The following is a 23160-nucleotide window of genomic DNA, read 5'->3' as shown; positions in this document are numbered from 1 at the left end:
TTCAGACATTTTAGAATTCAAGAAGTTATAACTAATCGCCTTTAAAAATGGAAACAAACACAATAACACCTGACTTAAAATTCCCCACTCTCCTGCTATTAATAATAATTTAACCATAAGTTCCCCATTTAACCCAACCTAGCAGATTTATCCTTACCGGTACCTACATACCCACTGGGTGGGACCTATTGCCTCCCCACCATATCCTTAACCCACCCTAAGAATAAGTCTTAACTTGGTGTTCTGCTTCCCGACTGCCTTCACGCCATAATTTTTTGTAGTGTATGTATGATAGCGGCCACCTGTATGTATGATTACGACTAACTTAGAATACGGCAGTGGAAGGGGGGTCGCAGGGACATTAGACCCCGTTAGATAAGGACACGGCCTGTAGGTTAGGTTAGGGGGGAAAATTTAGGTTGGTTGATGTCAATTTTTAATCCAAATGGGAGGAACTAGCCGCTGATATACAAAAGCTTCAAATTTTTTTTCAGGCATGTCTCTTTGTTTAAGGGGACCATCCGCCATGGTGTTTTGACATACCAATTCCAAAATTGAAAGTAGTTTAATTGCCTCCACGTATGCAGAAATATATCATACATGATCTCCAGAAGTTTCAGCCAATTATTTTTTTTGCAAATAATGAAGATATAGCAGTCTTTAAATGAGGATGACAGAATAGTCTTTGTGTTTATATTTGTATATATATAGTTTTTTTTCACTGGTTATCATGATAATGTTATCTTGACTTCATTAAGAAAAGAAGCGAAAATTTGTTGCAAATCTTTGGGAGCTCATATCTCATAAACATGCTTATTCTTATTGTTCAGTTTTAGAAAGAAAGATATTGAAAAGAAGAATAAAAACACCAGAATTTTGATTTTCCTTTTTCTCTTTTTTTCATGAATATTTTACGTTTAGATGAAAAAAATTAAGAAAAAATTCATAAGAAAAAGAAAATAGAAAAGCTGTCTCACAGAATTATTTGATTTATAAAGAAGTTTTGATGGTATGATTTTCAAAACAATTGGTGTCATATTAGTGGAGAAAAAAATGTACCTAAAAAATCTTTGTTCTGTAACTGGAATACAAACCTACGCTATTTATTCAGGGGTATTACTTTCTGCGTAGCTGAAATGACTAGCTAATAAAATTTAGCGAGGGTTAACTACCCATACCGCTAGTTAGCGGGGGTAGGGGGAGTAGCTCAGATGATATACAGTCGTTACCATTCCTCATCCTTCGCCGTTATTTGGACAGCCATTAATTATTTTTCTTTTTCTTTGTGTTAGTGTATGTATGTGTTGACGTCGGCGAACATGCGCACCGGCCTGGACTCCATGGCCGGCCTGGACTCCATGGCCGGCCCTGTGGAACCTGTACGTCAGCGGTGGAGACCGATCGCCATGCCCTTTGTCCCAACTGCAGAGGTCAGTGGTGTGATAGCAACAACCAGTGTAGTGAGTGTCGGGAGTGGTCTGCCTCCCAGTGGGAGAGATTTGGGCGATGACGGAAGATGATGTCTATGCGGGATATTTCTCGTTCAAAGGTTCCTTCGAAGGGGGAAAAACCAAGGCCTCTTCTTCCGTCTCCCGACCTTCCTCTCAAGCTCCTACACGTTCGGCCTCTTCCCAGAGACCGTCGAGTAGTAGCGTAGACCCATTTAATTTCGGCCAACCCTGGTCCTCGAGAAATGGTGTTGCTTCCCCTAGTGAAGCTGCCCCACCTCTCCTCCCGGGTGAGGCCTTGTCTGTGTTACAGGTATAGAAGTCCTTGGGGCTTCCGGGTCCACCTTCCAAGGACTCCTTGCTGCAGCTCATCCTCCAGGGTGCAAGTTTGTATCCGTTGTCGTCTTCGGAGGTAGATCCTCTTGCATTTGTCGACGTCGTGGTGTCAGAGGTGTCTTCTGTTGTCTCTGCCGACGCCCCTGCCCCTCTAGACTCTCCAGCTGTTGCTGATGACTTAGTTTCCCCCATTCCTGATCATCCTTCGAGGGGGAAACTTAGTGTTACGTCTGTCTCTCCTGCTAGTGTCTCACCCTCGGGGGAATTCACTCAGAGACTCCTCTTCGGAGGACTGCTGCTGCTCATGGTCAGCTTGCTGATCCAACGGCTCCTAGACGGCGTCTCCGTCACAGAGCTTGCCCGCTGCTTCCCTTTAGAGGCCGTCCTTCACCATCGGTGAAAAGGCGCCTCGTCATTGCAGCTGTCCCCTGCAAAGGAGTCTCCGCTTCAGTCGTCTCTTGGCCCTCGACCTTCGCCTATTCCTGGACCTTCTTCCGATGAGGGTGCTGCTAGTCCTGGAGTCATTGGCGCAACAGAGCCCACCGAAACCTCAGCGTGGGCAACTTCAGTCTCCTGCTCGCCTATATGACAGCTACAGCCCTCTCCTGCGCACCAGCACACTCCTTTGCGCTAGCGATCTTTTACGCGCCATCACTGTCTTGTGCGCGCACCAATGCTCTTCTGCGCGCCAGATCCTGCCCACACGCGCACCAGTCAACACTCTTGCGCGCTCTCTCCTACGCGCCAGGGGAGGCAAGAATCCTAGAGGGAGCGGCCGAGGCCGCAAACGCTAGGATTGGCAATCCCCCTGCATGTCCACCAGTGGGGGGATGCCTGCAAAGTTGCGCATTCAGGTGGCAGCAACTCTGGGCCGATTCCTGGACAATCTCCGTGATCAGTCTGGGATATCGCGTCCCGTTCATAACATCTCTTCCTCCCCTTACAGCGAATCCAGTGTTGTTGAGCTCCTATGCCATGGGATCGGTAAAGGGGCTAGCTCTTTGGGCAGAACTCGAGACCATGCTCAAGAAGGATGCTCTCCAGGAGGTCGTCGACGGCTCCCCAGGCTTCTTCAGTCGACTGTTTCTTGTAAAGAAGGCGTCTGGAGGCTGGAGACCCGTCGTCGACCTCTCAGCCCTGAACAAGTTTGTCAAACAAACTCCGTTCAGCATGGAGACAGCAGACACGGTCAGACTTGCAGTGAGACCACAAACTTCATGTGTACACTGGATTTGAAGGACGCGTACTTCCAGATCCCAATCCATCCGTCTTCCAGGAAGTACTTGAGATTCAGCCTAGACAACAAGATCTACCAGTTCAAGGTGCTGTTTTTCGGTCTCTCCACAGCACCCCAGGTATTCACCAGAGTGTTCACCCTGATATCTTTGTGGGCACACAGGATCGGCATCTGTCTCCTCCGCTATCTGGATGACTGTCTGATCCTGGCAGACTCGGAGTCGACCCTTCTTCGACACCGAGACAAGCTTCTGGGACTTTGCCGAGATATAGGGATCGTGGTAAATCTCGAGAAGTCTTCTCTGCTTCCATCTCAACGACTGGTATATCTAGGCATGATATTGGACACCAATCTCCACAAAGCTTTTCCATCAGACGACAGGATAGCAAGGCTGAGGAGGGTCGCAGATCCTTTCCTCAGACGAGAAGAGCTTCCAGCCCAATCGTGGTTACGTCTCCTAGGTCGCCTTTCCTCCTTGGCCCGTCTGATTCTAAGCGGCCGCCTCAGGATGAGATCCCTGCAATGGCGGCTCGAAGTCCCGGTGGAATCGAGGTCACGATTCCCCGGACATTCTGGTCCCTATGGATCCTGCGGAACGGACGGAAGCCTTCGAAAGGGAGTGGATCTTCTCGTCCTCCCCCCGGATTTGATGCTGTTCTCGGACGCTTCAAAAGAAGGGTGGGGGCCCCACGTTCTGAACCACAGGATCTCAGGCCTATGGTCAGAATCAGAAAAGTGCCTCCACATAAATCTGCTAGAAATGAAGGCCATTTTTCTGGCCCTTCAACAGTTCAAACGGATCCTGGCGGGTCACTCCGTGGTGATGATGAGCGACAACACCGCGGTTGTGGCTTACATCAACAAACAGGGAGGTACCTTTTCACAACAGCTATCCCATCTTGCAATAGAGATACCGAGATGAACCGAAGTCCACTCGATTCCACTATCGGCTCGCTTCATTCCGGGCAAGAGGAATGTGCTCGCTGACAGTCTGAGCAGAGCATCGCAGATAATGAGTACCGAGTGGTCTTTGGATCCTCTAGTAGCCAGCAAAGTCCTGACTTTGTGGGGTTCCCCGACGGTGGATCTGTTCACGACAGCCTTGAACTTCAAGCTTCCGCTGTACTGTTCCCCAGTCCCGGACCCCAAGGCACGTTGGCAAGATGCCTTCCAACAACGGTGGGACAACATCGACGTTTACGCCTTCCCACCGTTCTGTCTGATGAGAAGGGTGCTCAACAAGACCAGACTATCGGTCAACCTGTCAATGACCTTAATAGCTCCGCTATGGCATCATGCAGAGTGGTTCCCGGACCTTCTGCAGCTCCTGACGGAACTCCCGAGAAAGCTTCCTCCACGACACGAGCTACTCGAGCAACCACACTGCAATATCTTCCACAAAGCCGTAGCATTGCTTCGGCTTCACGCCTGGAGACTATCCAGCATCTCCTCACAGAGAGAGGCTTTTCGCAACAAGTTGCGGAGAGGATGTCTCGACACCTGTGAAAGTCATCTGCAGGGGTCTACCAGGCGAAGTGGAGAGTCTTATGTGGTTGGTATCGTGGAAGGGGTATCTCTCCCCTCGATGCCACTATTCCAGTAATAGCGGAGTTTCTTGTGTATTTGCGGGAAGAAATGCGCCTTTCGGTCTAGGCGGTGAAAGGCTATCGCTCAGCCTTAAGCCTGGCCTTCAGGCTGAAAGGAATGGACATTTCCTACTCGCTGGAACTTTCTCTACTCATACGAAGCTACGAGCTTACCTGGCCTCTGTCGGAAGTGAGACCTCCTCCATGGAACGTGGTTCGTGTCCTCAGGTCTCTTAAGAGACCTTGTTTGAACCATTATGCCAGGCTTCTGATCGTCACCTGACTTGGAAGACGGTGTTCCTGCTCGCTCTGGCCTCAGCCAAGCGAGTCAGTGAACTTCATGGTCTCTCGTACGACGTCGCCCATTCAAGGGGATGGGGGAGGTAACGTTCGGGTTCGTCCCTGAGTTTGTTGCTAAGACTCAAAATCCTGGCGTTCCGGACCCACGGTTCGACTCCTTCAGGATTTTGAGTCTCCGTTCTGTAACAGATGACTCAGACCATCTCCTACTGTGCCCAGTAAGGAGTCTGAGGCTCTATCTTGAGAGAACAGCTGTAGTTCGTCCTCAAGTGCAAGCCCTGTTTTGTGAGCACAGGAAGGACGAAGAGCAGGGTCACTAAGATACACCATCTCAGCTTGGATTCACAGGATCATCCACCATTCCCTGAATCCAGACCCTCCTCCGTCACGTCGCCCTAGAGCACACGATGTCAGAGGCATCGCTACGTCCCTGGCATTCAAGTGAAATTTCTCAGTGACGCAGGTTCTACAAGCTGGGTCTGGAAGTGTCAAACGACCTTCACAGCCCACTACCTGCAGGACGTGACCCACAGGAGGCTCGATACGTTCTCTATTGGCCCTGTGGTGGCTGCACAACAGCTGGTCTAACCTCAGGCTCCTTAATGGACAAGTAGCAGAAGGTTGAGGGCATTGTTACCCGGTTTTAGTCTGCATGAATGAAAAAGTATGTCTGGCCCTTACTCTTTTCTTCATCCTCCCCTCTCTTGGGGAAAGCAGCATCCTGGGTTCTCTGCACAGCTGACCTCAAACCACTGCAGGTAAACCATGCTTCCTTGTGTTCCTAGTATTAAATAATACTGTCGCGTCCCCCATACCCTGACGAGGTGGTATTGGGAACGTCCTAGCCTAGAATTCTATCTAAAGGACTTCAAGTCAACTTCCTAGGACGAGTCACACTTCTTTCCTTCACAAACAAGCTTATGTAGGCCGCACGTAAACTTGTGAGGTGCAGGGACTCCTTATCTCGAGTGCTACACACTCGGATCCTGAGTCCCCGGGCAAAGCCAAAGCCAGTAAGGCTGTGACTTACCACCCTACCTAAGGGTTAAGTCACCCCATGTAAATAGCGGGGTTTGTATTTCGGTTACGGAACAAATGAAAAATTCGGAGATAATTTGTATTTTTCCTAACCATACAAACCTTAGCTATTTACACATACTTGCCCGCTAGCCCTGTCCCCCGTGAAGTCCTACCTCTAAGCGAAGTGAATCAGTTCACTGGTGTGGGGGGGGAGGGTTGGCTAGCTACCCCTCCCCTACCCCCTCACTAACTATAGGGGGGGGTAGTTAACCCTCGTTAAAAATCTAATGGCTCGTCATTCAGCTACGCCGAAAGTAATACCCCATGTAAATAGCTAAGGTTTGTATGGTTAGGAAAAATACAAATTATCTCCGAATTTGTCATATTTCTAGATTTGAGGGAAGGGGCTCATCACTGCTTAGTAAATAACCTTGACATATGATGATTATGTGCTTATGATCCCCAGAGGTGAGGTATAATTGCTGCTAAAAACCCGTACTGTACTGCCCCATAATAAAGTTAATCGGACAATTTCTGAAAAACATATTTGACAATTTCTCAAAACATGAAATTTTCAAAGAAAATTTAAACAACTTTTTTGTTTATTGTCCAATTTTTTCTATTCAAACTTGAAAAAGATACAAAATCTTATGTTCTTGAAATTCATAAAATCGTATGGAAAGATATAATTAACTTATACTATGCAGTATATGGAAAATGCCAATCTTGTACTATCATTGCTAATAATTTTGGAACAAAATATATGTAAAGAAATGATGATTGAAAAGAAAAGTGGTTTTTGATATTTTCATTAAGGAAATTATCTTTTAAAAGGGTTTTAAATGATGAAAATCAGGTGGGAAACAAAAAAATAGATTAAGCTATAAATGACTCCAAAATAGCATTGTTTTGATGGGACTGAGTCCTGCCCCTTAATTTTCTAATGTTTATTCAAGAAAGAGGCACCATTCACAAGTTTTCAGTGTGCATGTAGATTTTACACTTGACTATTTTTTCACATTACCCGTTGTAGAGAGGTACGGTATTCACCAGTGTGACACTCGACTCCAATTTGGAACTACAATACATCATAGATTAGTTTATTACTGAATGCTTTCCTCTCTTTTAGCTCACAATTCTGTCAAGTTTGATAGCTTATTATTGCATGGTGGCAGGTTAACCTGTACCCATCTCCACCTGAAATATTTTACAACTGAGTGGATTCCTTTTAGGCAATGAACAATCTAGGCCATAGTTTGTGTAGTTGTGAGATTTTTTAATTTTTTTTTTTTTTGCCTGCAGCCTTCTTTAAAAGATGTGATATGATGTTTCTGCCAAAATGTAATAATAGGAACATTGAAATTATCAAAACAAAATTTATCCAAGAATCTTTTAAGAATAAATTTATAAAATTATTTTTGGATTCTCAGATTTAGTCTAGTTTTGAATGTTTGACAAGTTGAAAGTTAATGACACTTACCAGAGACCATTTTTTTTTTTTTTTTGTAGGAAATACATGATGGACATCAGAATGTCAGCATTCCCAGTGAACAACTGTGGCCACAATGGATATGTAACAGGGATAGGCATAAGGCCTTCAGCTGGCCATCAAGTAACCCTAGACATGAACTGTCATCCACCAGTACTTGACACAGCAGTGAAAAGCCCACCAGGAAAGACTAATTCGTCTTTGAGTAAGTATGGTTTAGTATAAGTACAATATCAATCAAGTTCCTACACAAATAAAAACAGGCGTCCTTTAATTATTGATTATAATTATACGATGCTTTGAATAAGTTTTGGAAATTACTGTATATTAAGAATATTTTTAAACATTAGACTTAGCCGGAGGATATATACTGTATATAGCTAACGTCTCTGACGTACGGCAGAAAATTCAAAACTCGCGGGCAATCGTAGATTGGGAAGCTAGGTGTACTACTAGCGCCACCACTCGCCAGGATACTGGAACCATTCCACAAGTCCTCAGTTCTTCTCTGCCGCTGTGGCGACAACATTGAAACTTTCATGCTCGCGCATAACCTCCTGTTTTCTACAGCTTTGGTAAAGTACTTGTTTTTTGGTTAATGGCATTCGCTTGGTTGGATTTTCTTACGACTTTTCTTGAAACTCTTTTTGATTTGACTATTTTTGACCCTTGCTTGTTTGATCTCTCTCTGGATATTCCAAAATGGCCGACCCTTCCCCTATGTATAGGAAATGTGTGAAAGGCTGTAAGACCCGCCTTCCTAAGGCCTCGATCGATCCCCACTAATTGTAACAAATGTAGAGGTAAAATATGTCAGTTAGGGGATCGATGTGATAAGTGTGTTATTTTATCTGATACCGAGTGGCTTGAATATGAGAAGTACACTCGTAAGATAGAGAGAGATAGGGTTAGAAGAAGCTCTTCTCACTAGAGAATTTTCCTTTCCCCATGTACCTGTACCTATTCCTTCCTACTAACATTAACGAGCCTTCACTGATGGACATGATGAAGGTGATTCATGCCCTTGGTGCCAAGGTCGAGTCGCTTGCTACGGACAGGAACCAGCTAATGTCCGACGTTAAATTGTTGAAAAGTACCAGTGTTAGTGATAAAAGTTCGAAGAATGTGTTCAGTGTTGCGGAGGGTACGTCTGTTCGTACTTGTCGTTCACCCAGTCAGAGACCGCTTTCAAGCTCCCCAACCCCTGGGAGAAGGAATGTCAAACGACGAAAGTGAACGATAGGTTTTAACCCACGAACAGACGTCCCCTCACGAGTTGCGGTTGGCGTTGCACGTAACGATCGCCCTTATCATGGGAGAGGTGAGGCTAAGTTCTCCTCATCCTCTGATGACGTTAATGTCAGTAGAAAAATCTGGCGTCAGGATTCCAGACCTCTCAAGAGGAAATTGATCCCTTCAGATCAAAGTCAACGTCCTGGCTGCAGTCATTGGAGCAGTCCAGAACGTCTGCCTTCATCGGATGAAGGTACACCTGTCAAACGTCCCCTTAAACGTCTGGTATGGTTGCTCCGGAGACCCCTTTGCAGGGTCACGGTTCTGTGGTTTCATCTGGACGTTCCAGACGTGACGTGAGTGCTGTTGCTCCCATTGTCATCAATGACGTTGCGGAACGGACGTTACCGAAGTCACGCTCTGACACACTTGTGACTGACCCTAATTTTAGCATGCTGCAAGGACATGCAGATGAGACTTTCCTCATTCATGCAGTCTTACCGTCCAGCCCATGAACGACAGGGACTCTCGCTTGCGAAGCGTCACGGTTCTAATAAGCGTGACCCTTCTCACCATGCTTCCAAGTGTGAAGTGTCACGTCACGCTGACATGACCCCCAGTATTCAGCATGCTGCCAAACGTGACACCGAGCGTCAGGTTCAACGTGATGTTGAACGTCTGTCGATGCAGCCCCGACGTGAAGTCGATCTTCCTTCTCTTCTTGCTACCCATCGTCAGGCTGATGCAAGCTGTTCCACACAGTTCCCGACACTTTGTTGATTCTCCGCCTCGCAAGCACGTCGAACTTCCGGATGAAGTTTTTTCTGAGGAGAAAGTGGATGGCCCCCTTTCCACAGCTGTGCCTTTGGATACCTTGTCAGAGGAAGAGGAACCTAGATCCTCGCAACAATCTTTAGATTTTTAAAAGATTATGACTGTTTTTAAGAAAGTTTTTCCTTCACATTTTGTGCCTGTTACACCACGCTCTTCTCCTTCAGAGTTCACTTTGGGGACGTCTACACAAGCTCCCCTGTTTACTAAATTGGTGCTTTCTCGGTCGTCTAAGAGAGCTTTGCTTTTGATGGGAGACTGGTAGCAGTCCAAAAGGAGTCTTGGCAAGTCAGCCTTTGCCTTCCCCCCAGCTAAGCTTGCTTCTCGTTTGAGCATCTGGTATGAGACAGGTGAAGTTCTCGGCTTGGGAGTACCTGCCTCTGCCCAGGGGGACTCTCAAGCCTGGTAGACTCTCCTCGTCGTCTGGCCATGAGACACGCGAAGATTTTTTGGACCACTTCGGAACTTGACCATCTGCTCAAGGGCGTCTTCCTTGCCTTTGAAGTGTTCAACTTTCTAGATTGGGCATTGGGAGCCTTGAGTAAGAAAGTGTCTGTTTTTAGTATTAATGAGTCTGTGGTTCAGAATATGTCCTGCATGGACAAAGCCGTAAGGGATGGATCTAATGAGCTTGCTGCTCTTTTTACGGTGGGTGTCCTTAAGAAGAGAGAGACGTTGTGCTCCTTCCTGGCTACGGGAGTTACTCCTTGCCAGAAGTCGGATCTTCTGTTTGCACCGTTTTCTCGTTCGCTTTTCCCCCAAGAGCTTGTGAGGGAAATGGCTTCATCGCTAGCTTTGAAGGACACCCATGACCTGGTATCTAAAACGACTCGCAAGGTGCTGCCTTCGTCGTTTTCAGGCAGCAGACCGATGGTGGACACCCCTGCATCGAGGTTCATTCCTCCCCTTCGTGGTAGAGCCTCCAACAGAGGCAACTCTCGTTCTGATGGAAGACGAGGTAAAAGGAGGGGAGCTAGATCAGGTTGTGGCAGAGTCTGACTGCCCTCAACTTCAGACAGCAGTAGGGGCCAGATTGAAGAACTTCTGGCAGGCTTGGGAGAGAAGAGGAGCAGATCAGTGGTCCGTCCTCTTGTTGAAGGAGGGGTACAAAATACCCTTTGTAAAGAAACCCCCTCTAGTCCAAGAGCCAATAGATCTCTCTCCCAGATACCGGGAGGACGCAAGAAGGCAAGCTTTGCGCCTACAGGTGTCCCTTTTGTTAAAAAAGGGGGCCTGTGGAGAAGGTGCAAAACCACTAGTCTCCAGGCTTTTACAACTGCCTCTTCCTAGTTCCAAAGAACTCAGGGGGTTGGAGACCAGTGCTGGATGTGAGCGCGCTCAGGGGGTTGGAGACCAGTGCTGGATGTGAGCGCGCTCAATGCCTTCATTCTGAAATCAAAGTTCACAATGGAGACTTCCAAGTCTGTGCTAGCAGCAGTAAGGGAAGGCGACTGGATGGTCTCTCTAGACCTCCAAGACGCATACTTCCATATCCGATTCATCCGACCTTCCAACACTATCTAAGGTTCGTATACGGGAAGGAAGTCTTCCAATTTCGAGCTTTGTGCTTCGGTCTCAGCACCGCCCCTCTTGTGTTTACGAAACTCATGCGAAACGTGTCTAGCTTCCTGCATTCGACAGGTATCAGAGCCTCCCTATACCTAGACGACTGGTTACTCAGGGCGTCGTCCTTCGATCCCTGTCTGAAGGATCTCAGATTGACTTTGGCCCTAACGAAGGAGTTTGGTCTCATAGTCAACGAGGAAAAGTCTCAACTGACCCCATCTCAAACAATTCTCTATTTGAGGATGGAGATACGGAGTCTAGTTTTTCGGGCTTTTCCATCGCCCACAAGACTAGAACAAGCTCTCATAAAGATTTGTCTTTACCGAAGGAAGAGCCTTTGTTCTGTAAGGAAGTGGATGAGTCTGCTGGGAGCACTCGTCACTGGAGCAGTTTGTTTCCTTAGGGAGACTCAATCTTCGCCCTCTCCAGTTTCACCTCAACCAGCATTGGGACAAGGAGAAGGGCTTAGAAGCAGTGACCATTCCGCTTCCAGAGACGGTCAAGAGTTGCCTGAAATGGTGGGACGACAATCTCAGACTTCAGGAGGGCCTCTCTCTAGCACACAAGAACCCAGACCATGTGTTGTGCTCAGATGCCTCGGACTCTGGGTGGGGAGCAACACTAGGCAAACTAGAATGCTCTGCATCAGGAGGTTTGCGAGAAACTATGGCGGATATGGGGACGTCCGTCCATAGACCTATTCGCAACTTCAAGAATGAAGAGGCTTCCAACATACTGCTCTCCAGTTCCAGATCTAGAGGCGGTCCACATCGACGCGTTCTTGCTGGACTGGTCTCACCTGGAAGTGTATGCGTTCCCCCCCTTCAAAATCCTTTACAAAGTCCTACAAAAGTCCGCCTCTTACGAAGGGACCAAGTTGACATTGGTTGCTCCCCTCTGGCCATCAAGAGAATGGTACACCGAGGTACATCAATGGATGGTGGACATACCAAGAAGCCTGCCAGTGAGGTTAGATCTGCTCCAGCAACTGCACATGAAAATATTCCATCAAAACCTCCACACTCTTCATCTAACTGCCTTCAGATTATTGAGACACACTCTAGAGCTCGAGGCTTTTTGAAGGAGGCAGCTAGAGCGATTGCCAGAGCAAGGAGATCCTCTACCCTCAGGATCTACCAGTCCAAATGGGAGGTGTTTCGAGATTGGTGCAAAGCCACCTCAATTTCCTCGTCTGATACCTCTATACCCCAAATAGCTGACTTTCTGCTACACCTTAGGAGTGAACGTAACTTTTCCTCCTCTACCATTAAAGGTTACAGGAGCATGTTGGCTGTGGTTTTCAGGCACAGAAACCTAGACCTCTCGAACAATAAAGATCTTCAAGTCCTTCGACACTTCTAAGGAGCATCGGATATTGACACCAGCTTGGAATCTGGATGTCCTGAAATTTCTTATGTCTGAGAAATTTGAACGTTTACACTTAGCCTCTTTTAAAGATCTCGCCTTAAAGGCACTTTTTCTAGTGAGTCTAGCGACTGCGAAGAGAGTTAGAGGTTCATGCCTTCAGTAAGAACATTGGCTTCTGTACTGGAAAGGCAGTATGCTCCTTGCAACTTGGTTTCTTAGCCAAGAATGAGCGTCCTTCCTATCCATGGCCGAAATCTTTTGAGATTCCCAACCTGTTAGATGTGGTTGGTGACGAGATAGAGAAGGTCCTGTGCCCTGTGAGAGCTCTTAAATTTTACCTAGACAGAACCAAGAATTTACGAGGCGAGTCTGAAGCCTTATGGTGTTCGGTCAAGAAGCCCTCCTCACCGATGTCAAAGAACGCTTTATCGTATTTTGTCAGGTTCTTGATTAGAGGGGCTCACGCTCCCTGCGGTGAGGCTGACCTTAGATTGCTGAAAGTAAAAACACATGAAGTCAGAGCTGTGGCAACTTCAGTGGCTTTCAAGCAAAATCGATCCCTACGAAGCATTATGGATGCAACTTTTTGGAGGAGTAAATCTGTGTTCGCTTCACATTATTTAAAGAATGTCCAGACTCTTTACGAGGACTGCTACACTTTGGGACCATTCGTAGCAGCGAGTGCAGTAGTGGGTGAAGGTTCTACCACTACATTCCCCCAATCCTATTACCTTTTTTCTTCTCTTGAAACTATTGTCTTGTTGGTTGTATGTGGAGACTAGGACAGCCTTGTGCAATCTTTTGATTTTAGTGGGTGGTAAAACTTGTTTCATGAGAGCGCCCAGATCAATGGTATTGGTTGAGGTCCTGTCATAGGGGTGTTCACCCCAGATATGACTGCTCCTAGAGGTTTTTCAGCCCCGAGTGGATCGCTGGGCTTCATGAGGATAGCGGACTAATGAGGCAGAGAATCATAAAAGTCAGCTTCCTTATCAGGTACGAAGCCTTATGTTATGTTTGTTTACTGCTGGTCTCTTACCCTCCACCAAGGGTGTCAATCAGCTATACAGTATATATATCCACCGGCTAAGTCTAATGTTTGAAAATGATATTTTCATTATAAAACAAATTTTTTAACGTACTTACCCGGTGGATATATATAATTAAACTCCCTCCCTTCCGGCCCCTCTAGAGACCCATGGGCAGAGAAGACCTGAGGACTTGTGGAATGGTTCCAGTATCCTGGCGAGTGGTGGCGCTAGTAGTACACCTAGCTCTCTGCCGTACGTCAGACGTTAGCTATATATATACAACGGGTAAGTATGTTCAAAAATTTTATTTTATAATGAAAATATCATATTTTATTTATATGCAAGCATATCCTTGAAAGCTATATCTTGAATTAGCTGATGATATTTACATGTTCTCAGCTAGGCTTGAATATGTAATAGTTCCAACACAAATGCAAACCTTCCCTCTATACATAGTAGAAGATAACAGTGCCAGCTGGAACACGGCTGTAAAAACTTTTAAAGAGATGTCATGTCAGCAACCGTACCGGTTGTTACCAGTCGGTAACGGGGAAGTACTGTCCCCCAGTCTCTTGATTTCAACTGAGGTTCAGAGCCGACATTTTCTTCTATGCTCGGGGAACTTAACCAGAAAACTTTAATAATCATTTTCTTTTACTTTTCATGATTGAGCTCACTTTGCTTTCAGCTCGGATGGTGAATGGTCGTTGCCACTCTTCATCCTCGCTGACTCTTGGCAGCCATTAACGCCATTTTGTTTTCTCTTTTTCTCTTATTGTGTGTGAAGTTGACTTATACGACCATGCGCACCTGGCCTGGACTCTCCAGCCGCCCTTGTAGAACATTTATGTCGGTGTTCGAGACATCCTCACGCCCTCTGTCCTTCTTGCAGAGGTCAACGGTGTGATAGTGTCAACAAGTGTAGTGAGTGTAGGAATTGGTCTTCCTCCCAGTGGGAGAGGTTTTTGCGACTGCGGAAGAGGAAGTCCAAGCGGGATATTTCTCCTTCGAAGGTTGCTTTGAAGAAAGAAAAACCCAAGGCCTCTTCTTCCGTCGCCCAACCCTCCTGCGAAGCTCCTACTCGGTCGGTCTCTTACAAGAGACCGTCGAATAGTAGCGTAGACCAAGTTATTTCCGACCAGCCCCGGGTCTCGAGAGATGAGGTTGCTTCCCCTAGCGAAGCAGCACCACCTCTCCCCCCGGGTGAGGCCTTGTCACTAACTTCCATTTTTCAGATTTGGTCCTCCTTGGGGCTCACGGGTTCGCCTTCCAAGGAGGCCTTGTCACTAACTTCTATTTTTCAGATTTGGTTCTCCTTGGGGCTCACGGGTTCGCCCTCCAAGGAGGCCCTGCTACAGTTTATCTGCTTGGGTGCTTCTGTTAAGCAATCATCGTCGCCATCAGAGGTAGATTCCCTGACTCTTGTCAACGTTGTTGTGTCAGAGTTGTCCCATGCGGTGTCATCCATCTCCTCTGCCACTCCAAACTCTACAACTGTAGCTGCCGACTTAGTTTCCCCTGTTCCCGACCATCCTCCGAAGGGGAAACTAAGTTCATCATCGGTCTTTCCTGCTAGTGTTTCTTTCCCTCGGGGGAGTTCACTTACAGAGACTCCTCTTCGGAGGACTGCTGACGGTCAGCTTGCTGATCTTACGGCCCCCAGAGGGCGCATCCGTCGCCTTAGAGGTCTCCCTTCGCCAGCGGTGAAGAGACGCCGCTTTGGTTCAACGTCGTCACTGCAGTCCCCCGCAGAGGAACCTCCGTCAGACCTTCATTCATTCATCACTGCACCTGCAACCAGTCTTGTGACTTCGGTCCTGGACCTCTCTGCAGGTCGTTCGCAATCCCCTTCGGTGGATGGTTGTCCTTTCAAAGAACAGTTCGACCATCCATCCAACAGACCTGCCGACCTTCCATCGCCGTTCCTGTCGCCTGTAGAGCCTAATGTAGCTTCTCCAAAGTGCGCAACTGCGCGCCATCACTCTCGCCCTGCGCAACACGCGCCTACACGCTCAGACCAGCGATCACCAGCAGCTCGTCAATCTAAAACACTTTGGCGCACTACTCAACCTGCTCGCCCTCACAGATGGCAACAGCCTCACGTGCTTGTGCCCCAACATGCGCTTACGTGCCGTCTTTTACCTGCTCATCAGCGCTCTCCTGCGCGCCACGCGCCCACGACCACCTGCGCGCACACGCCCAGGGTCGCCTACGCGGCAGCACACCACAGCGCACTTGCGCTCTCCTGCGCTCCTGCACATACGCGCCCACCTGCCCACCAACACTCGCCTACGCGCCAGCGCTCACCTGCGCGCCAACACTCGCCTACGAGCCGGCGCTCACCTGCGCGCGCCAACACTCGCCTACGAGCCAGCGCTCTCCTGCATGCCAACAAGTGTGCCCTACATCGCTTGCGCACCAACCAACGTGCCATCACTCTCCAGCGCACAAGTCTGTAGGTGAAACGACAACCACGTTGCCACCCTCACTTGCACGCCAACTTTCACCATCTTTCTCCCGTGTGCACACAGATGCATTCGCGCGCCATCTCTCTTTTATGGACGCGCGCCAACACTCCCGCCCGCTCACCATGATTCTCCTGCGCACATGCTCGCCAACATTCATCCCGTCCTCGTGTGCCTGCACTATTCGTCAGCACAGGAAGGACCAAGAGGAGGGTCACCAAGAACACCATCTCAGCGTGGATTCGCAGGGTCATTGGCCATGCACTGAATCCAGACCCTCCTCAGTCACGTCGCCACAGAGCTCATGATGTCAGGGGCATAGCTACGTCCCTGGCCTTCAAAAGAAACTACTCAGTGATGCAGGTTCTTCAAGCTGGGGTGTGGAAACGTCAGATCACGTTCACATCCCACTACCTGCAAGACGTGACCCACAGGAGAGACTATACGTTTTCTATCAGTCCTGTGGTGGCTGCACAACAGCTGGTTTAAAACCTCAAGCTCCTTATTGGACAAGTAGCAGAAGGTTGAAGGCATTTTTACCCTGTTTTAGTCTGCATGAATGAAAAGGTTTGACTGGCCCTTATTCTTTTCTTCATTCTCCCCTCTCTTGGGGAAAGCAGCATCCTGTTACCCCCAGGCTCTTTGGAAATTTCCAACCCTTAACCCCTAGGGGGTTATTTTTTTCCCAGCACATTTTGCAGTACAGTATATTTTTTTTTTTTAAATTGCTCTAACAGCCTTAATTTTTGTTATAGAGAGGTTAGGTTGGTCTCATTCTCTTTGAAAATGCCTGGATTTCCTCAAAAAAATTATCAAAAATATGAAAAAAAAAATTTTATAGCATTTTTTTTGCAAGGACGTACTGGTACGTCCATGGGGGTAAAGGGATGGGTTTTGTGAAACGTACCAGTGCATCCTTTGGGGGTAAAAGGGTTAAGATTAATACTGTTGCGTCCCCATACCCTGACGAGGTGGTATTGGGAAAGTCCTGGTGCACAGTTTTTCCATGTAAAGAACTCTGAATAACTTTACCAGGACAAGTCTCATTTCTACATACCTTCACACACAGCTTGCGTAGGCCGCTAACCTTGCGTAGCAAGGTTGTAGCGAGGCGCAGAGACTCCTTATTCCTTGAGTGCTAACACACACAGATAAGGAGCCTCAAGGTAGTAAAGCCAAAAAGCCAGATTGGCTAGGACATAGACCCTTCCTAATGGGTGAGTCACCCCTATTTAATAGCGTGGTTTGTATTCCAGTTGGGAACAAATGACAAATTCGTAGATAATTTTCATTTTTCCAAACTATACAAATCTTACCTATTTAACCAAACTTGCCCGCCAAGCAAAGCGAGCTCAATCACAGGTGTGTGAGGTTGAGCGGTAGCAAGCTACCCTCCCTACTAGCGGTGTGGGTAGTTAACCTTCGTTAAAAATTAATGGCTCGTCATTTCAGCTACGCGTAAAGTAATACAGTGAACCCTCGTTTATCGCGGTAGATAGGTTCCAAACCCGGCCGCGATAGCTGAAAATCCGCTAAGTTGGGACACCATATTTACGTATTTATTTAACAGGTATACTCAGACTTTTAAAACCTTCCCTTTACGTAGTACTGTTAACAAACTACCCTTTGATGTACAGAACATTTAATGCATGTACTACAGTACCCTAAACTAAAACAGGCACAAATATTAAAGGCGATTTTATATCATGCGTTTCCTAAACACGCCAAAAAGCACGATAAAAAATGACAACCAGTGTTTTGTTTATGTTTATCTCTGATCATAATGAAGAAACAGACGCATTTACACATGTGTATAGGCTACTTTTTGCATCGACAGCAATCTTACCAAGTATTGATTATATGTTAATTTTGTTATTACCAATGTTTTACTTAATTTTTCTTAGGACTTCCAAATAAATGAAATGATGCCATTTATATAATGTTTTTCTTTATGACGCCGCCTGAAACGGAAACCTTCCATTCGTTTACTGTACGCTCCATCTTCGATCGTAATAAACAAACGAAGGCATTAAACATGCATGATGAAAGTGATAAATAATATTAAAAGCTTTTAGTAAATTTGTTATTACAAATATTATTTACCGTATCTATAAAATCCTACATACGTAGCAAAGCAGGAAAACAATTTTTTTTTTTTTTTTTGGCGTTTAATCAACAATAACAACTGCCGCTAATGACCGAATGATAATTTACGATAATTCCAAACCGTTACTAAAGATGATTTTCCATTCCATATCCAAAATACTTTTCCTAACTTCAGTTATAAGTCAACTTGTACCCCCCTCAATTATGAAACCATCCAAAAAAAAAAAAGTAAGAGAAGAAGCAAGTACTAGGCCGATTTTTAAAGTTGTCGAACAATTAAGTTATTGCTATAACATTCGATGTGACACACACTAGTGCAAGATTGGAGAAAGTAAGGAAAATTGAATCATGAGAGAGAGAGAGAGAGAGAGAGATCATTCATATTTCTCTGTTTCACTAAATATTCTATTTTGTTTTGGAAGCATTATTGTATTTTCAAGATCGTTTTCTTGGGTTTTTTCTTATCACCTGCTTTGTCTTTAGCTTTGGGACCCATGGTAAATAATAAAATAGACAAAATAACACAAAAAATGGGCAGAAATACAACGAACTACACAATGAAGTGTTAAGGATGCAGCAACAACAAACAAACAGACCGAACGCCATCTATCGGTCGCCTATAGAACTATCACATCGCAAAATCGTATCTCAAATATTTCGTTGTATATCAAAGAATATATTTTAAAAAATTTTCTGTTGTATCTCAAAACATTCGTATGTTAGGGCAATCGTATGTCAAGGTTTCAGTGTACTGTATAATGTTTATTTACTGAAAGATGTCTAAGAATTTTTTTTTTTTTATGTTATCTGAACTTGGTTTAAAAAGCTTAAAATATTCATATTAACCCAATATTACTCATATGTCATTTATAGATAAAATACAGAACTGGGAATGGCGTTTGCAGTTTAGCTTGGTTACAAGTAAATTCAGACTAGTAAATTCGACCTAAGTTGCATCTCCTGGAACCAATTAGGGTGAGGTATACCTGTAATGGTTTTTGGTCAGTGATGTGTCATCCGTTAGTAGACGAATCGAACATTGGAGGTGCTGTAACACTTTCAATTTGAAAGAGAGCCTGAACTTGTAGGACTCTTTTATACACAGAGTCCCCGGAAGGACCACACAGCAACTCCCCATAAATGATGATTTCCTTTGTCAAAATCTTTTCATCAATTTTCTTTCTTTAGTGAAATTAAGGTATAATTATGCCTTATGATAAATCAGTAATGGGTTAAGATGTCTTTTACAATACAGTAGTTTCAAAAGTTTCATTATGAACTGAAATGTAAAATTTGTGCATTTTATTAGTCTAGAATAACATGCAGGAATATTGAGAGAGAGAGAGAGAGAGAGAGAGAGAGAGAGAGAGAGAGAGAGAGAGAGAGAGAGAGAGAGAGAGAGACACGCACACACACAAACTGTTGAATGTAATATGGAAGAGTTTAGTAAATATGTGAGGATTCATGCAATATGTTTTTTCCTTTATATTCTGTATTTCTGTTAAGGATGATATAAAGTATTGTAGGTTTTGGACGTACCACTTTCCCTCTCCGAGAAGTGTGTAATTTAGCTTATTATTCAAAGGTAAGATACAGGGAAATGAACAGGAAATAGTTTCTATACTTAATTTGGAATCATTAGGCCCCCCTCCCTGCCCCAATATAGTCAAACATAATTTTGAATCATTAGGCCCCCCTCCCCACCCCAATATAGTCAAACATGTAGTGTTAAGCTAAATATCATGACTTCCATTAATCTAGATTACAGTCTCTGGTGATGTTTTTGTTACAAACTTTCCTCCACTTGCCTCTTAGTACTTGGCAGATTAATGGTGGTAAAGTGGTCCCATGGTTGAGGGTGAGATTTTTCTTTCTTTTTTCACCTTTATGCATGCTCAAAGGACTGATGCAAGTTGTATGCTGTATGTTGAAAGTCTTTTGGGTACCCTTACTCTTAAGGACACCTGATAACTCGACTAAGAGATATTATGCAATGTTATTGTTAAGTAAAAGAAGTTTGTGGAATGATTATTTTTAGTATTAACATCACTTCTTTTTATCCCACAGGTAGAAGTGGATGTAAATTTGGAGGGCAGTGGCTAGCATCTATCCGCAATATGTATAACTCAATGAAGAGTTCGGAAAATCCTGTAACTTGGGTTAATCCTGATTTGGTTCCACAGTTTGAGCCAAGACCAGTCCAAGCATTACCTATGGTAATGCCTTTACCTTTCCCCCAAAGTGATACTATGCAAATCCAGAATTCATCTTTATGGTATGAAGCTACACCTGAATCACATAATTATTACCAAGATCCATTTCACATCTACAATCAATCTTACCCAAGTGAAATTGTTCCCATCAAGAAAATTGGAGCAAAGAAATCCTCGCAACCCCTAAATCCAGAAGCCAAGGAATGGGTTCCTAGCAGCTTCAGAAGTAACAAAGTTGTGTCTTCCAATCCTGCCTGCCCTTACTTTTCATCTAATGTATCGAGTCCATTGGTTATTGAAACAACTGCTGTATCTGTTGGATTTGTAGAGATTTCAGAAAAAGAAATCAGTGATGTTCGTGAGATCTTGAAATATGATATACCAAAGGTATGGAATGCTTCTGTAGAAAACAATGAAGTTAGTCCGAGCAATGCTAAAAGGATGGAAAAGTCAAATATAGTAGGTAAGTCTTCAGAAGATAATATTCAAAATGGTAAATTTTGTTCATCAAATAATACAGAAAGCAAGCAAAAAAGTATTGTTAGTGGAAAAGAGGAAGTTAAAGATACTCTTACTTATGCCAGTATTGCTAGAATTTCACCTGAGCCACCTCAAAGATTTAACCTTGTAGGGGATACGTATATCTCACCTTGCGATATGGTTAAACAGCCGATTCCAAGAATATTTACAAAAGATAAGAAATACCCTAAAGAGAAAGCACCCACTTCAATTGAAAGTAAGCAGAGAGATCTTCCATTTAGAACTGTAAGTAGAATACAGAAAGTGAGCAGTAGGAAATTTCTAAAGGACTTGAAAGACTGCAGTCCAGCTAAGAGTGACTGCAGTCTTTCAGAGAGTGCGAGTAGTACAGATTCAAATGCAGATGTTTTGTCAAGGGTAAGCTTTAGTGGTTCTTCTTGTTCTTTGACATTACCTTCATCTGTGTCACTAAAAGATAGGAGTACTCCTTTATCATTTAGTACCCCAAAAGATGGGAAATCAAGTCGAAGTTTGAGTGAAAGTAGTGGGAATAGTAGTCACAATCGGACTACCAGCGAGTCAAGTACAGGTAGTGGAGTAAGTGTAGACATAGAATTTAATGATGATTTGGTAACTGAAGACGGTAAAGAAAATAGTTCTGATGTAGATGAGACACCAAAGGCAAAGTATCAAAACAGTATTCTTGCTCATATTCTGGGCTTAGATTCAGATAGTGAAGAATCTGAGGAAGAGACTGATGATGATTGGGATAATGTGGACGGTGAGTGCACCAGTATTATTCTTGATGATTCCTGGGAAACCTTTGGCCTTGTCTTTCAGCCACCTTCTGAGATATTATCTTCAAACTCCACATCTAGGGATAGTGGTTGCAGTGAGATGAATATAATTAAGTCTGGAAATATCTGTGATACTACTAATCATAAGTACTGTAATAGTAATTTAGATGAATTAAATAGGCGTTGGGAGTCTGATGTAACAAAAGATATAAAAGCTCCTTCTCCTTGCCGTGTGCAATTTGGCAAAACAAGTTTACATCCAATGGTTGCTTGGCAATTTGCCTACAAGAATGCAAGAAGAGGTCTTTGGGAGCAATATGCACGTGACAGAGTTCGATTTAACAACAGAATTGAAGCTTTAGAGCCTATTTTATCCTCCGTTTTGGAAGGTAGTCATAGGGAAACAATGTACCAAAAAATTTACGGTTCTTAGTTTCTTTGTTCCCTGTTTGTAATCTAGTCTGGTAGTGAATGACTGTCACAAAGCAATATTTCATTTTATTCATTACCTGTTGTAGCCTCTCTCAGAGGATACAAGACACCAGTATTTGGCAATTTACACAGTTATGTTGTCTTTTGTTGGATATGAATACTCCCAAGTGCCACAATAAAACTTATATAATTTTGTTTGGTTTGAAGATGACCATTATCTTTTTATCCAACAAATATTTTAAATTCTTTTAATGCTTTAATGTTCATTGTTTATGTAAAATGACTTTGAGCAAACATCAGTATAAATTGGATTTAAATTTTTTTATATTTATAACTGTATAGATTATTGTAGGAAAGATGATCAAGGCAAAATACTTCGTGCCCTAAGTGATTTTAATAAAATTGTTTATTTCAATAGAAATGCTAGATTTTGTTGTTAAGAAGTTTAAAATTTTGTTATTAAAGTTGTAAATAGTAAAGAAAGTTTCATTTGATTATGGGAATATTCAATGTGATTTTATATGTAAGATTTTTTAAATACAGAAATAATCCTGAGTAGTTGTTTATATTTCACCATATTTTGTGAAATTATTTGAAGAGTTTACTGTGTATAGAAATAAACAGAATAATCAACATTTGTCATAAATTGTAACTTCATCACAACCAGAAGTCATTAAATTGGAATGTTTTAAGTCAAATAAAGCCAAGTAGTACTGTACGAGGGGGCTGGGAAACCCCTCTCCTGTATTATAATCCTGTGAGACATCAAAGAAGTGGAGCTGGGGGAAGAGTTACTGCTCCCCGCACTCTAGTTTTGGGGTGTTTGAATGTGCGTGGATGTAGTACGATAGAGAGTAAAATCTGTGAGATTGGAAGTATGTTTAGGAATAGAAGGATGCATATATTGGCTTTGTGTGAGACAAAGATAAAAGGGAAAGGTGAAGTGATGTTTGGTGAAATGTCTGGGATTGAAAGGGGAAGAGCAAGAGAAGGTGTGGCTTTATTGCCGAGGGAATGGATGACAGGTAAAGTAGTGGAATGGAAGGAGATATCATCTAGGTTAATGTGGGTAGGGAATGTTGGGCTTTGGTCAGTACGTATGGGCCAGGTTATGAGAAAAGTGAAGAAGAGTGGAGTGAGTTCTGGAATGAATTAACTAGTGGATAAAAGGAATTATGTAGTTGTCATGGGTGACTTAAATGCTAGAGAGGGCGCTGGAAAG

General features: G+C 44.4%; 1 protein-coding gene across 1 annotated transcript in view; it reads left to right on the top strand.

The window, feature by feature from the left end:
- Window positions 1–22493, top strand: part of LOC137643949 (uncharacterized) — a 24501-nt gene extending 2008 nt beyond the window's left edge. The window contains exons 2-3 of the mRNA XM_068376734.1: window positions 7437–7621; window positions 20084–22493. Coding sequence (XP_068232835.1) covers window positions 7444–7621; window positions 20084–21939 — 2034 coding nt within the window. The 5' untranslated portion in view covers window positions 7437–7443 and the 3' untranslated portion in view covers window positions 21940–22493. The remainder of the gene's footprint in view (window positions 1–7436; window positions 7622–20083) is intronic.
- Window positions 22494–23160: the final 667 nt, after the last annotated feature.

The sequence above is a fragment of the Palaemon carinicauda genome, chromosome 7 (assembly GCF_036898095.1).
Source record: "Palaemon carinicauda isolate YSFRI2023 chromosome 7, ASM3689809v2, whole genome shotgun sequence".
Classification (NCBI taxonomy): Eukaryota; Metazoa; Arthropoda; class Malacostraca; order Decapoda; family Palaemonidae; genus Palaemon; species Palaemon carinicauda.
This window is presented reverse-complemented; position numbering and strand designations above follow the sequence as displayed.